The sequence below is a fragment of the Myxocyprinus asiaticus genome, chromosome 10 (assembly GCF_019703515.2).
Source record: "Myxocyprinus asiaticus isolate MX2 ecotype Aquarium Trade chromosome 10, UBuf_Myxa_2, whole genome shotgun sequence".
Lineage (NCBI taxonomy): Eukaryota > Metazoa > Chordata > Actinopteri > Cypriniformes > Catostomidae > Myxocyprinus > Myxocyprinus asiaticus.
In genome coordinates, this window is record NC_059353.1 from 25912199 (window position 1) to 25924532 (window position 12334).

General features: G+C 38.8%; 1 protein-coding gene across 1 annotated transcript in view; it reads right to left on the minus strand.

Moving 5' to 3' along the window:
* Nucleotides 1-462: 462 nt before the first annotated feature.
* The window catches only part of LOC127447126 (rho GTPase-activating protein 15-like), a 70166-nt gene continuing 58294 nt past the window's right edge, over nucleotides 463-12334 (minus strand). Inside the window, exon 14 of the mRNA XM_051708735.1 lies at nucleotides 463-1227. Within this exon, the coding sequence (XP_051564695.1) occupies nucleotides 1044-1227 (184 nt within the window). The 3' untranslated portion in view covers nucleotides 463-1043. The remainder of the gene's footprint in view (nucleotides 1228-12334) is intronic.

Consider the following 12334-nt stretch of genomic DNA (forward strand, 5'->3'; position numbering starts at 1 on the left):
CTTCATCATTACTATTCAACATGCAAAACTGTGAGGGATCTGATGCAGGGAAAATGCTACAAGAAGAGATGGCTCCTTCTGTAATTACAGACTCTCTCTTATCTCTGGGATGGAATTAAAAACACATTCCATGCAGACAGTCTCAGTGCTGGCCTGCGGGATGCAAATAAAAAGAGACTGCTGTTAGAGAATTGGAGAGGACTTCGGCAGTTTGATTAGAAACTGATGTGATTGCGGCTACACTGAACATTATTTGACAATGCAAAGGGTTGATACAGCAGCGTGGAGGAAAAGCAGAGAACTTAGATGAGGTTGTGTTGGATTAACCTCTCAGAGAGGTATGGCAACCTTGAATATGAAGCATACATAGACAATATACAGTATGGAAACTCATTAACAAGTAAGGTTAGATATTCCTGTTCCTCGTGTAATAGCACATGAAATGTCCTTGTTAAGCAGAAATTTTTGTTTACTTTTTTAATGAAAAAATATTTGTAAATATCTGTATGTGTTAATTTACCATTAATACAACATACTAAATGTGAACAGCAAAACAAATACCTATTGCAACTGATTGGAAATGTATGATAAGAAAATACCTGCAGCATTACAGATCTCTGTTATTAGAAAAGAGCTTTGCAGCTTAATACGTTTAATCAAAAACTGCCAAAAATTGCTAATTCATTTAACTTACTAAGTTTCTGTTAGAAAATATAATTGTACAAAACCATAAAAAAAACCTTGATATCATTACAAATATACATCTTTAACTTTGTCAATTATGTTTTAATGAAGATACAATATAAAGATTATTTGCATTATACAAAAAAGAAATTAAATATACCTGACATTACTTATAAATGCACTTTTAACAAATACATGAAGCATCTTCTTTTTCAAAAGCAAATATAAACACATCAGCAACAAGAAATAGTATTACCAGAGAATACTGTAACATCATAAAAGTCCACATTTCTTACTCTTTATTTACATTTCTTGCTTTTTTTTTTTTTTTTTTACAGTCTCTTCTATAAAAACTCATTTTACTTGCCCTCTAGTCCAAAGATCTCAAGATATTCAATAAGAATGAACTCCACTATTTGGTTCTGGTATACCATATTTACTTCCATGTTTCCTGCTTCAAACTCAGGCCACATGAGAGTTGGTCCAAACACAATGCTAATGCCCTGGGTCGACATCAAGTTTTGCCGTGACTGTGTCAAGACTCTGTAAAGAGAAACACAATGGATCATTGATGTGGAAGATGCAGTAGCGCTGACTACAGTGTACGTGTACTATTTTTTTCCTCCAAGTCTAAAATGTGTACATTTCCTGTCAAAATCCTCCTCAGATCATCAGTGAAGGACCATCGGTAGGATGTTTTTGGGGACTTGTGTCTGGTCTTTGGAGGCATCTAAGCACACTTTTAGTGGAATCTCTCTGAGCTGAGGTTTGGCTGTGGTGAAGAGATAATCAATACTGGGGTATTGAAGGACTCTTATGAGAAGCCAGATTGGAGCCCTCTGGATCTGTTATGGGTTGAGGCCTGGAAAGGGAGGGAGGGATTGTGGTGGAGGGCTGTGTTCCAAGCTGTCAATGGGATCCTTACTAAGAAGTGGGAAGGAGGCTTAACATTTAGGAGCACACTTTGTATGGTTTTGCTGTGGCCGGGTTCTGAATTTGAAGTGTGTTGGGTTTATAGCATTCATGTATATTGTACCATAGTGTAATCGTCACTGTGCCATCTACTTTTGTGGTCACATAAATCAAAATAATGGGCTACAATTATGCAACATAACTCAACCTGTAATCCAGGTGTCATTTTAAAAATACCATTGTGTTACAAAATACATGTCATACAGTCTACAAATTATACATTACATTTCTGGGGGGGATGGGGTCGATTTAAAAAAAAAAAAAAAGGAATTTCGTTTACACTTTATTTGACTGTGTCCTTGTTGCAGAGTAATTACACAAGTAAGTACTGAGTAATATTAATTAACAACATGTACTTACTATAGGTGTCAGGTTCCTGACACCTATAGTTAAGGCTTTTCTTCAGTGTCGGGACCTGGCACCTGTTTTGTGTTTGTTCTGTCTTGTGTATTTAATGTCAGGATTTTGCCACATCAGTTAGTCTTGTTTATAGTTGTGGCTGGATCCTGACACTAGTATTGTGTGAGTGCACATGGCTTTGTGTTTTCTCATTGCCATGTGCACTCATGTCTTTGGTGATACCCCACCCCTTTGTTTACCTAGTTGCCTTGTTTTCTGTTCCACCTGCCCTCCTCATTACCCTCCTCATTTCCTTCCCTTTATATTCCCCTTGTGTGTGCTTGTCTGTGTCAGTTCGTTGTCATTTCTCCTGTTGGTTATGCACTGTATTATTGATTCAGTTCCAAAGCTTCCTGTCCGGTTTTCTTTCCCTTGGTTTGTTTATCCAGATTGTTTTTTTGTTTTTGTTTTTTTTTTTGCCCCATCGTGGGACTTTTGTTTTCCCAGCCATGTTGGCTGTAGTCTGGTCATCCATTGTTTTATACCCAGCTTTGTTTTTTCATTAATAAAAGTCTTTTTGTTTGCACTCTGGTCTGTGCCTTGGTTCATCTGTTCCTGAACGTGACAGAATGAACAGCCCATGCTGAACCCAGCAGACCATTCATGTTGCCAGTATGGGTATATTCCTTCACCCAGCTCCAACCCAGCAGAAGTCTGTATCCCACGACCCTGATTCCAAGTCAGGATTCCTGAACTGCCCTCAGAGGGGGCAGCCAATCGGGATTTATGTTCAGGCACTCATGGAAGAGGGCCAGAAGTGGTGTCTAACAGAGACCCACATCAAGATGGCGATCCATGAGGCGGAGGATTCTGCCGAGGACCGCCAGAAGGCGGAGGAGACCACCGCGGACTGCCATAAGGTGGAGGAGCCCGATACTGGACCAGGGGCCACTGCTCTGACTGTCTTGTTCCTCATGGCCGCCGCCCTGCCTGTCCTGTCCCTCGTGACCGATGCCCTGCCTGTTTAGACTCAAGTGGCCCCCGCTCTGCCTGACCCTTTGCCTGCGGCTGCCACCCAACCTGGCTTCTGCTCAGTGACTGCTGCCCGGTCTGACCCCTGCCTAGCAGTTCCTGCCCAGTTAGACTGGACTTTTGTCTTGCCCGACCTTATTCCCATTCCTAGAAGGACTGACCCCATTCCCGCCACGAGGCTGCTGGATCTCATCCAGTTTCCGCATCCTGCTCCTTTCTGGGAGCTGCCTCACAAATCTCCAGACCCTGCCCCCCACCTCAAGTCTCCTCCCTGGCCGCCGGATTTTGCTCCCTATCGGGAGCCTCCTCCCAGGCCGCTGGACCCTGCTCCCTAACTGGACCCTCCACCCAGGCCGCCGGACCCCGCCCCCAACCTGGACCTTACCCCCAGGATGTTGGATACCCCCCCCCCTTGTGTTTTGCTTTTGGTTTTCTTCCTGTTCGTCTGCCTTGGGATGCCTGGGAGTCGTCCCGTAGAGAGGGGGTTGTGTTAGGTTCCCGACACTCTAGTTTAGTCTTTTCATCAGTGTCGGGACCTGGCACCTGTGTTTTTTCCTGTCTTGTGTATCTAGTATCAGGATCCTGCCACTTCTGTTAGTCTTGTTTATAGTTGTGGCTGGATCCTGACACTAGTGTTGTGTGAGTGCATATGGCTTTGTGTTTTCTCATTGGCATGTGCACTCATGCCTTTGGTGTTACCCTGCCCCCTTGTTTACCTAGTTACCTTGTTTACTGTTCCACCTGCCCTCCTCATAATCCTCCTCATTTCCTTCCCTTTTTATTCCCCTTGTGTGTGTGTGGGATTGTAGTCCATGCCCTCATGAAAGACAGTAAGTACACATCCTTCTACCTTTGTCTTTTTGTCCAATTTTCAAAAACTTTTTTTTGCCTCAACACAAAGTTTGTGATATTGTGATTCTCCTCAGAGCTGGTTGGTTTGGTTCCTGGCTTACAACTGTTTAATGAAGGAATTAATAAAAATTCTATGGGAAAAATGAATGGGAAAAAAAAAACTTCCAGAACCCAGATGGCTGAATAAGTGGGCGGGCACTGATGCGCTATATTTGTTCGTGAACATTTATTTAACAGCAGGTGAAAATTTGTGCTCTGATTTGTATATGTATTTTTTGTTTTGACTTCAGACACCCCCTTACACACTCCCTCACTAAGACATTTTCTTCTCAAAGTGTGTATGTAACGTGTGCAGGAGGTGATAATTGTGCTACAGTGTGTGTGATGTCCCTTCTCGGGTGAATTGGGGAATTCGGGAGACCATTTCAGCAAAACATAACTTAAGAGGCAGGCCAAGCGCTCTCAATAATTTCCCATTAATGTGTATAATTAACCTCGGCCATTTCGTTTCCCCGGTACATCACAGCTAGACGCTTGTCCTGCCATGAGCATTTTAACCTAATTAGCGCTCTATGATGTAAGGATCCTGGCTGCCATTGCTAATGGTCTGCTAATGATCTTAAAGAGAGAGACTTCATTTCCGAAGTGATTTTTCAAAACATTAAATATGAAGCTTTTTGTCAAACCTTTTAGTGTTTTTTCGGTAATTATGTCAATGTGACACCACTATATACCATGAACTCTACATCCCCCACCTTCATGTTCATTCCGGCTATCAGTAATGCCAGATCGATTAAAATCATGATAGAAGCCTAACTATAGTCATTATCATTTTCAATTACAGTAGTATCATGTTGGGAAGATGTGAAATATGAAGAAAGTCTCTAATAGAAAAAAAAAAAAGAAAACTATTCACTAGCCTGTAAACATACTTTCATCAAAGAGGAACATGTAAAGGATTCAGTTCTGAATGGCACACACACATGCTGTATATTTACATTATAACACCCACACATATTTGATATATATATATATATATATATATATATATATATATATATATAGATAGATAGATAGATAGATAGATAGATAGATAGATAGATAGATATTAGGGCTGTCAAACCATTAAAATATTTAATCACGATTAATTGCATTTTTTTTTTTTTTTTTTTTTTTTTGTAGTTAATCGCGATTAATCGCAATATCTTTATAAACATGATTGGACAAAATATGCTTCATCCAGATGTATTTTTCAGTCATCCACACAAAACCTACCCCACCAACAGAGTTGAACAACAGAAAATGAACACAGCACAACTCAATTCAAATTATGTACAAAATATGGTTATTGTAAGTGTATTATGACAGGATTTTTTTGCTTCTTTTTATGGAGTTTTGACAGACATGCTAAAAAGTCTGCACTGTCATTTACAATTGAAAACTCTGTGCAAAATACATCAAAAACTCCTTTTAGACCCCGGTCACAATTGTAAACAATAGGATTAAATGTTAATGACAGTGTAGATTACCTGCCGGGTTCCAGCAAAGAACCTTGGAGAAAGTAGCAGGGTTTCCGTGCAAGGCTGGTTTTCAAATGGCAGCTGTCTTGCTGCTGCAATGATGTTACAATGTTAGGAGCTCTATCTGTGCTTTGCGTGCATGTTCTACTGCTATGCTACATTGATAAAAGGCTTGGTGCATGTCTCAGCATAATACCTCCCACCATCTGTTTTCCCGACGGCAATGCATGTGACATTAGTGGCGTTTGCGCGAATTGACTCACTTCTCATGAACAATAGTTTATTCAAAGGGTCATATTACACGTTAACGGCATTAAAAAAAAATGAGTGAAAATTAATTTTGCGTTAACGCGTTAATAACTAGCACTATATACAATCGGACTGCAATGTTTTAATGTTTTATTAACCTTGACAGTTTTTTTTTTTTTTTTTTTTTTAAAGAGAATGTATTTTTGTCCACCTTGTTTAAATTAACACTAAGTAAGTAAAGACATTTATTCATTTGGAAAAGGGAAGGATGCAATCTGGTCATCAGTATCTGGGTATTTATGGCAAAATGTGCTCATTAAACCATCAGTTGACTTGGAGCCCTGTGAAGTTGCTCTGGTGTCTGGGTAAGGGCCAGGCTGTGGGCAGCTTGACCGGAGGTGACTGTACTATGCTTGGTTGAATCTGACAAATCATTGATATCCCGTACATAAGCCGACGTGTAAGACTCAAGATGCCAATGGTTATTAATTAGCATCTCGTTTGCAAGCGGGGTATGACAGGAAATGGAGGATAGTGCACAATATCGTCATTCCCCGCCTAGGAGACAAGTGCTAATTGGGTCAGCCTTACTGGCTCCTGAAGAATCATGGGACGACTAATAAATTGAGGTGGGGTGGGGGTAACAGAATTGCTCCAAGCTTTAAACTGTGTCATTTTCATCTTATAAGAAGATGGCCTAGACTGAACCTGTATGAAAGAAAGCCTAGCTATTATCAGGGGAACTGATTTTGTGCTTTGATTCTATCTTTTGGTATTTGCAGTTTGGACATGTTTATTGTGTACTGCTTTTCTTTTTTTTTTTTTTTTTTTTTTTTTCAGGCATAAAAGGACATACAGTTTATTGCAGTACATACAGTTCTGCTCATAAATTTATATACCTCTTGCTGAATCTACAAGATCTTTATTATTTTTATTTTTTAAAAAGAGGGATCATAAAATTTCATTATATTTTTTTATTTAGTACTGCCCTGATGAAGCTATCTGACAACATATATTAATATACACCCCAAAAAGCAAAATAATAACTGAATGTATATGTTGCCTCCTCCCCCACAGTGGATGATGTTGAGATCCAGCTTTGCCTCTCAGGAAAATACATGACTATGGTGCTCAAGGAGGCAACACAATATTAAGGGTTTTAATACAAAGGGTATGTAAACTTTTGAAGAGGATAATTTGTGGAAATTAAGTTATTATATTTCTTGTACAATAAACTTGAATAGCTGTTTTGCTGTTTTGATATATATATATATATATATATATATATATATATATATATATATATATATATACAGATTCTGCAAAAGGTTGCCCATGGAAAAATGGGAATGTTAACCAATGAGCAAAACTGTATACCCTTGTGAATATCAAAACTTGCACAACAGCAGTTTCCTTTAATCTAATTTGAGAGACACCAATCACAGATGAGAAGAAATGTTTTTTTCTTGGCTTTCCTGATCAGAGGCTGATCCAGGTTTATTTTCCAGCACAAAGCAAACAGAACCTTGAATTACTAGCAAAAAACAAAACCTGTGGCCTTTTAAATCACTTGTGGTAAACTGGAAATATGAGTGGTGGTGACAAAACCTCCCACAAAAAGAAACATAAATAGCACTACTGAGCAAGTATACTGTTGAGAAAATCTGGTTGCCTTGACCACATCATCACAATGCAAGCACACAACTGGTTATTGAATCCAGGCTTCATAGACCAGAAAAAATGAACATTAGTTCCACACGGGCATAGAAAGTGGCCACAACAAAGAGCTTTTGACTTGCACAGCTTCTAGATGGGCCAAGCCAGAGAAAAACAATTTGATCACACGTGAAGTCGGCATGATGTTTCCGATAGTTTCGGTACTCTAGTATCGGCGACTGTATGCTGATGCGCTGACATGCAGCATTCTTATCAGACATGTTTGCAGTGGTTTCAATGTTTTTACCTTTCCACCTGGCGCGATTGGCAGCGCGTTGCATCAGCTACATGGGAAACTAGGGTTCAAAGCTGGGCAGTAACCATGTTTGAATAATTAATGATGAGCATGATTCAGAGGTTTCACTTTTCCCTCTACATTACTTTTTTACTCCACTAATGGTTAAGGTGAGGTTTGGGTTTGGGCTGGGGTATAGAATATGTAATATAAGCATATCAGTATATGCTTTTCTCTTCATCATGTAACGTCCTGTAAAGCTGAAAACAACTTGCTTCACTACTACCTTTTGGCGACCTCTCCTGGACATAAATGGAGCTCACACATGCCCATATGCCTTACAACACTTACCGCTTTGGCCACTGGAGGCATTGTTTCGAAATTTTGGTCAACGATTATCGATTTTGATGAAAGAAAAGTCTTTCCGATTTCACTGTGAGATCAGGCTGAGAAAAATACAGTATAACCCACAAAAGATGCATAACAGTAGGGGTTTAAAGTGACGCTTCAGTTAAATATACCTGTTTTAGTGGAGACAGACGGGAAGTGTACAGGCGAATACCGATGTTTGAGCAGTTTGTACAGTATTTATCAATAAATCACATCAATAAATAGAGTAAAATCATGCTACAATTTATGTCAGTGCAGTTGTAGTTTATCTGTATCTTTTATATTAATTACGGACTACATACTTGGCCCTATTTTAAGAGCACTAGCGCTATGTGTAACGCTATACCATACGTCATACACATAAAGTCAGTGGGCATGGCAAAGTTTTTGTATTTTCATGTAAGTGGGTTTGGTGAAATTTCACGAGCAAAACGCTAATGGGCTGGGTCAAGTGCAGTTTAATTCAGAGGTTCTTCTCTGGCACCATCTGCATCCTATTATATAGTCCATTCCCTGTCAAGCACCAGTGATATGAACAAAAACAGCACATTAATAAGAAGTTGGTAGTGTAAATGGACTGTACGCAATGAATTAGAAGAACAGAAATATGGACTTAGTTCTTTTGTGCATTAACTACGTCTCTGTTGAATGTCTGGCATATTTCTAGTGATAAGCTCCTTTTATATGCATGGAAAATGTGGTTCTTGTCAGGATTTGGATTTACACTCGATTAAATTATAGATAATTTAAGTATTGTTAATAATTTTCATCTACTGACACAAATCATGGCTAGTATTAACAGTGATTGTATCAGAACACACTTCACTTGTACCGTTCGATTTTGATTTTGAAAAATTAAAATTAATTTATTGAAACACGAAAAAATGTAACCAAAAATATTTCTAAATTCAAATTACACTTTAAACGAAACAAAAATATAATCAAAATAACGAAGTGTTCAAAAAAATCATACCAAATCCAAACATTTTAATCTCTCCAACTTCTTCCACCGGCCCCTTTTGCATACTTGGAAAAAAATCACTCTACGACAACAGGTGGAAAAATACTAATACAAATCATATCATAATTACAATAGTAAATATAAGCATAATAATAATTGAAAAATAAACCATGACCTAAAGATAGTTAAACACAAATCTTATAAATATTTATTTCATAAAATGGCTACAACAGTGATCGTCATGGATATAATTTGATGTTCCACTGTATCTTCAGAGTTTGAACATGAATTTTATTACCACCTGCTGGTGGGATCTCCAAACTGCAAATACAGGAACTGAGTTTGGACTTTGCGCTGCAAACAGATGTGCTTTTGATACGTCTTAGCGCAATGAACTATTTCTCAGGAAAATAGCAAATTGCACTTTGTGTCACTTCATTTACATACATTTGCATGCACCCACAGTTTGCGCACATACACCCACAGATAGCGCAAACATTCCCACCCATGCCCACTTATTTATTTAGAATTAGTGCTCTCACGGAAATTGATAAGATGTTGCCCACGGTTGAAGCGTAGTGTTGCACTTAGCTCACTTACAAATATAGAGCTGATAATATATAATGGTTGGTGGGTTGACTAATTTGTCTTAATATAATGATGCTGGTTTCGAGTTCACCTGATTCCAATTGGATAAATTTATCTCCCAATCTTACATTAGATGCATTATTGTGTTCAGTAAAAGTTGGATGTGGCTCAATGGAATGGAACAGAATGCAGGGGTCTATAAACACAACGCTCGTAGCATGACACTCAAAAAAACAGTGCAAGAAGCGTCAAAATGGCCAAAGATGTTCTTCTGGATGTATAAGGCTGTAGTGGTTTTTAAGGGGATGAATTTATAGAGGCAACTTCTTGGAGAGGATTTTATAGTCTAGATAGGCTAAATTATTTGATCTCACAAATCGACAAGTCTGTTGTTGGACAACTAGTCGACCTTTGTGACCCATTCCTCCACAAGATTAGTAAATACATTCTACTATGAGTTCATGGATAAACAGAAGTCTAACCTCATTATTCTCTCTTTATCTCACTCTGGACTGTACCAGTATTACTCCAAATCAGAATGAATACAATTGTCTTGGAAAACAACAGATTGCAACACAGCTTTAAGCCAATTCCTTGAGACCGCACATTCCTTGCCTTTATTCATGGGAAAGCCATCCTGATATTCAGGGAGGGAAAGCAGTAGACAGAAACAAATATGACTTAAGTGAGAATGTTAAATAAACGGAACCACATCACTTGGCCAGGGTGTGGTTCCCATAAAGCAAAGCCCAGCACTTTGGATTCTAGGCACCAGTGTTTTTTATTGCTCTAATAGTGAGAGAAAGGAGCAGCAGGAACATCGCTGTGGAAAAGGAACAGACATGGTGGCACTACAGGGATTTTGAGTGTCACCACAAGTTCCACTGTAACAGCTTTTTGGTAAACTGAATAGATTTTCTAATGCCGCCATTCAATGAAATTATGGTAATGTTCTACCCTTGTGCTTGTGTGTGGATAGAGTATTTGGAAATTGTGAAGAATATTTACAATATTTCTTTGGCTGCGGTCTGTCGTGAATGTATTCGCAAAAATCATCACCCTTACCCAAGGTTCTCAAATTTGATCGAATCAAATCTGACCATTTGTAACTATTTGCATAATGCAATGCCAACATTACAACATAGAATTAGATATTAGATATATTGGGGATCTAGTAATTATACGCACAAAACTATATTAGCATGCGTTCTTTCGCCTTCATAACATTGCACATCTCTGCCCACTGTTAAGCCAGAAAGAGACTAAAGCCCTAGTCCATGCATTTATTTTTGATATACCAATCACCTTTATTACTGCAATTGACCCTTCGCCAAGCCCCACTGCTAAGCTCAGTGAGTGTATATATTTATATACACTGGCGGCCAAAAGTTTGGAATAATGTACAGATTTTGCTGTTTCGGAAGGAAATTGGTACTTTAATTCACCAAAGTGGCATTCAACTGATCACAAAGTATAGTTAGGACATTTCTGATGTAAAAAAACACACCATCACTATTTGAAAAAAGTCAATTTTGATCAAATCTAGACAGGCCCCATTTCCAGCAGCCATCTCTCCAACAACTTATCCTTGAGTAATTATGCTAAATTGCTAATTTGGTACTAGAAAATCACTTGCCATTATATCAAAGACAATTGAAAGCTATTTGGTTGTTAAATGAAGCTTAACATTGTCTTTGTGTTTGTTTTTGAGTTGCCACAGTTTGCAATAGACTGGCATGTCTTAAGGTCAATATTAGGTCAAAAATTGCAAAAAAGAAACAGCTTTCTAAAGAAACATGTCAGCCAATCATTGTTTTGGAATGAAGGCTATACAATACTTGAAATTGCCAAAAAACTGAAGATTTCATACAAAGGTGTACACTACAGTCTTCAAAGACAAAGGAGAACTGGCTCTAACAAGGACAGAAAGAGAAGTGGAAGGCCACATGTACAACTAAACAAGAGGATAAGTACATCAGTGTCTCTAGTTTGAGAAATAGACGCCTCTCATGTCCTCAGCTGACAGCTTCATTGAATTCTACCCAATCAACACTAGTTTCATGTGCAACAGTAAAGAGAAGACTCAGGGGTGCAGGCCTTATGGGAAGAATTGCAAAGAAAAAGCCACTTTTGAAACAAAAAGAAAAGGTTAGAGTGGGCAAAGAAACACAGACATTACACAACAGATAATTGGAAAAGAGTGTTATGGATCTTAACCCCATTGAGCTTTTGTGGGATCAGCTAGACTGTAAGGTTCGTGAGAAGTGCCCGACAAGACAGCCACATCTACGGCAAGTGCTACAGGAAGCGTGGGATGAAATGTCACCTGAGTATCTGGACAAACTGACAGCTAGAATGCCAAGGATCTGCAAAGCTGTCATTGCTGCACTTGGAAGATTTTTTGAAGAGAACTCTTTGAAGTAGTTTAAGAAGTTCTGGTCGCCAGTGTATATACTGTGTGTGTATATATATATATATATATACCTACTTATTTTTTTATGCATTTGCCAGATGCTTTTATCCAAAGCGACATACAATAAACATATTACAGGGACAGTCCCCCTGGAGCAACCTGGAGTTAAGTGCCTTACTCAAGGACACAATGGTGGTGGCTGTGGGGATTGAACCAGCAACCTTATGCTTACAAGTACTGTGCTTTAGCCCACTATGACACCACATGATTATCTACTCAGCCAATTGTGTGGCAGCAGTGCAGTGCATAAAATCAGGCAGATATGGGTCAGAAGCTTCAGTTATAGTTCACATCAACCATCAAAATGTGGAAAAATGTGATCT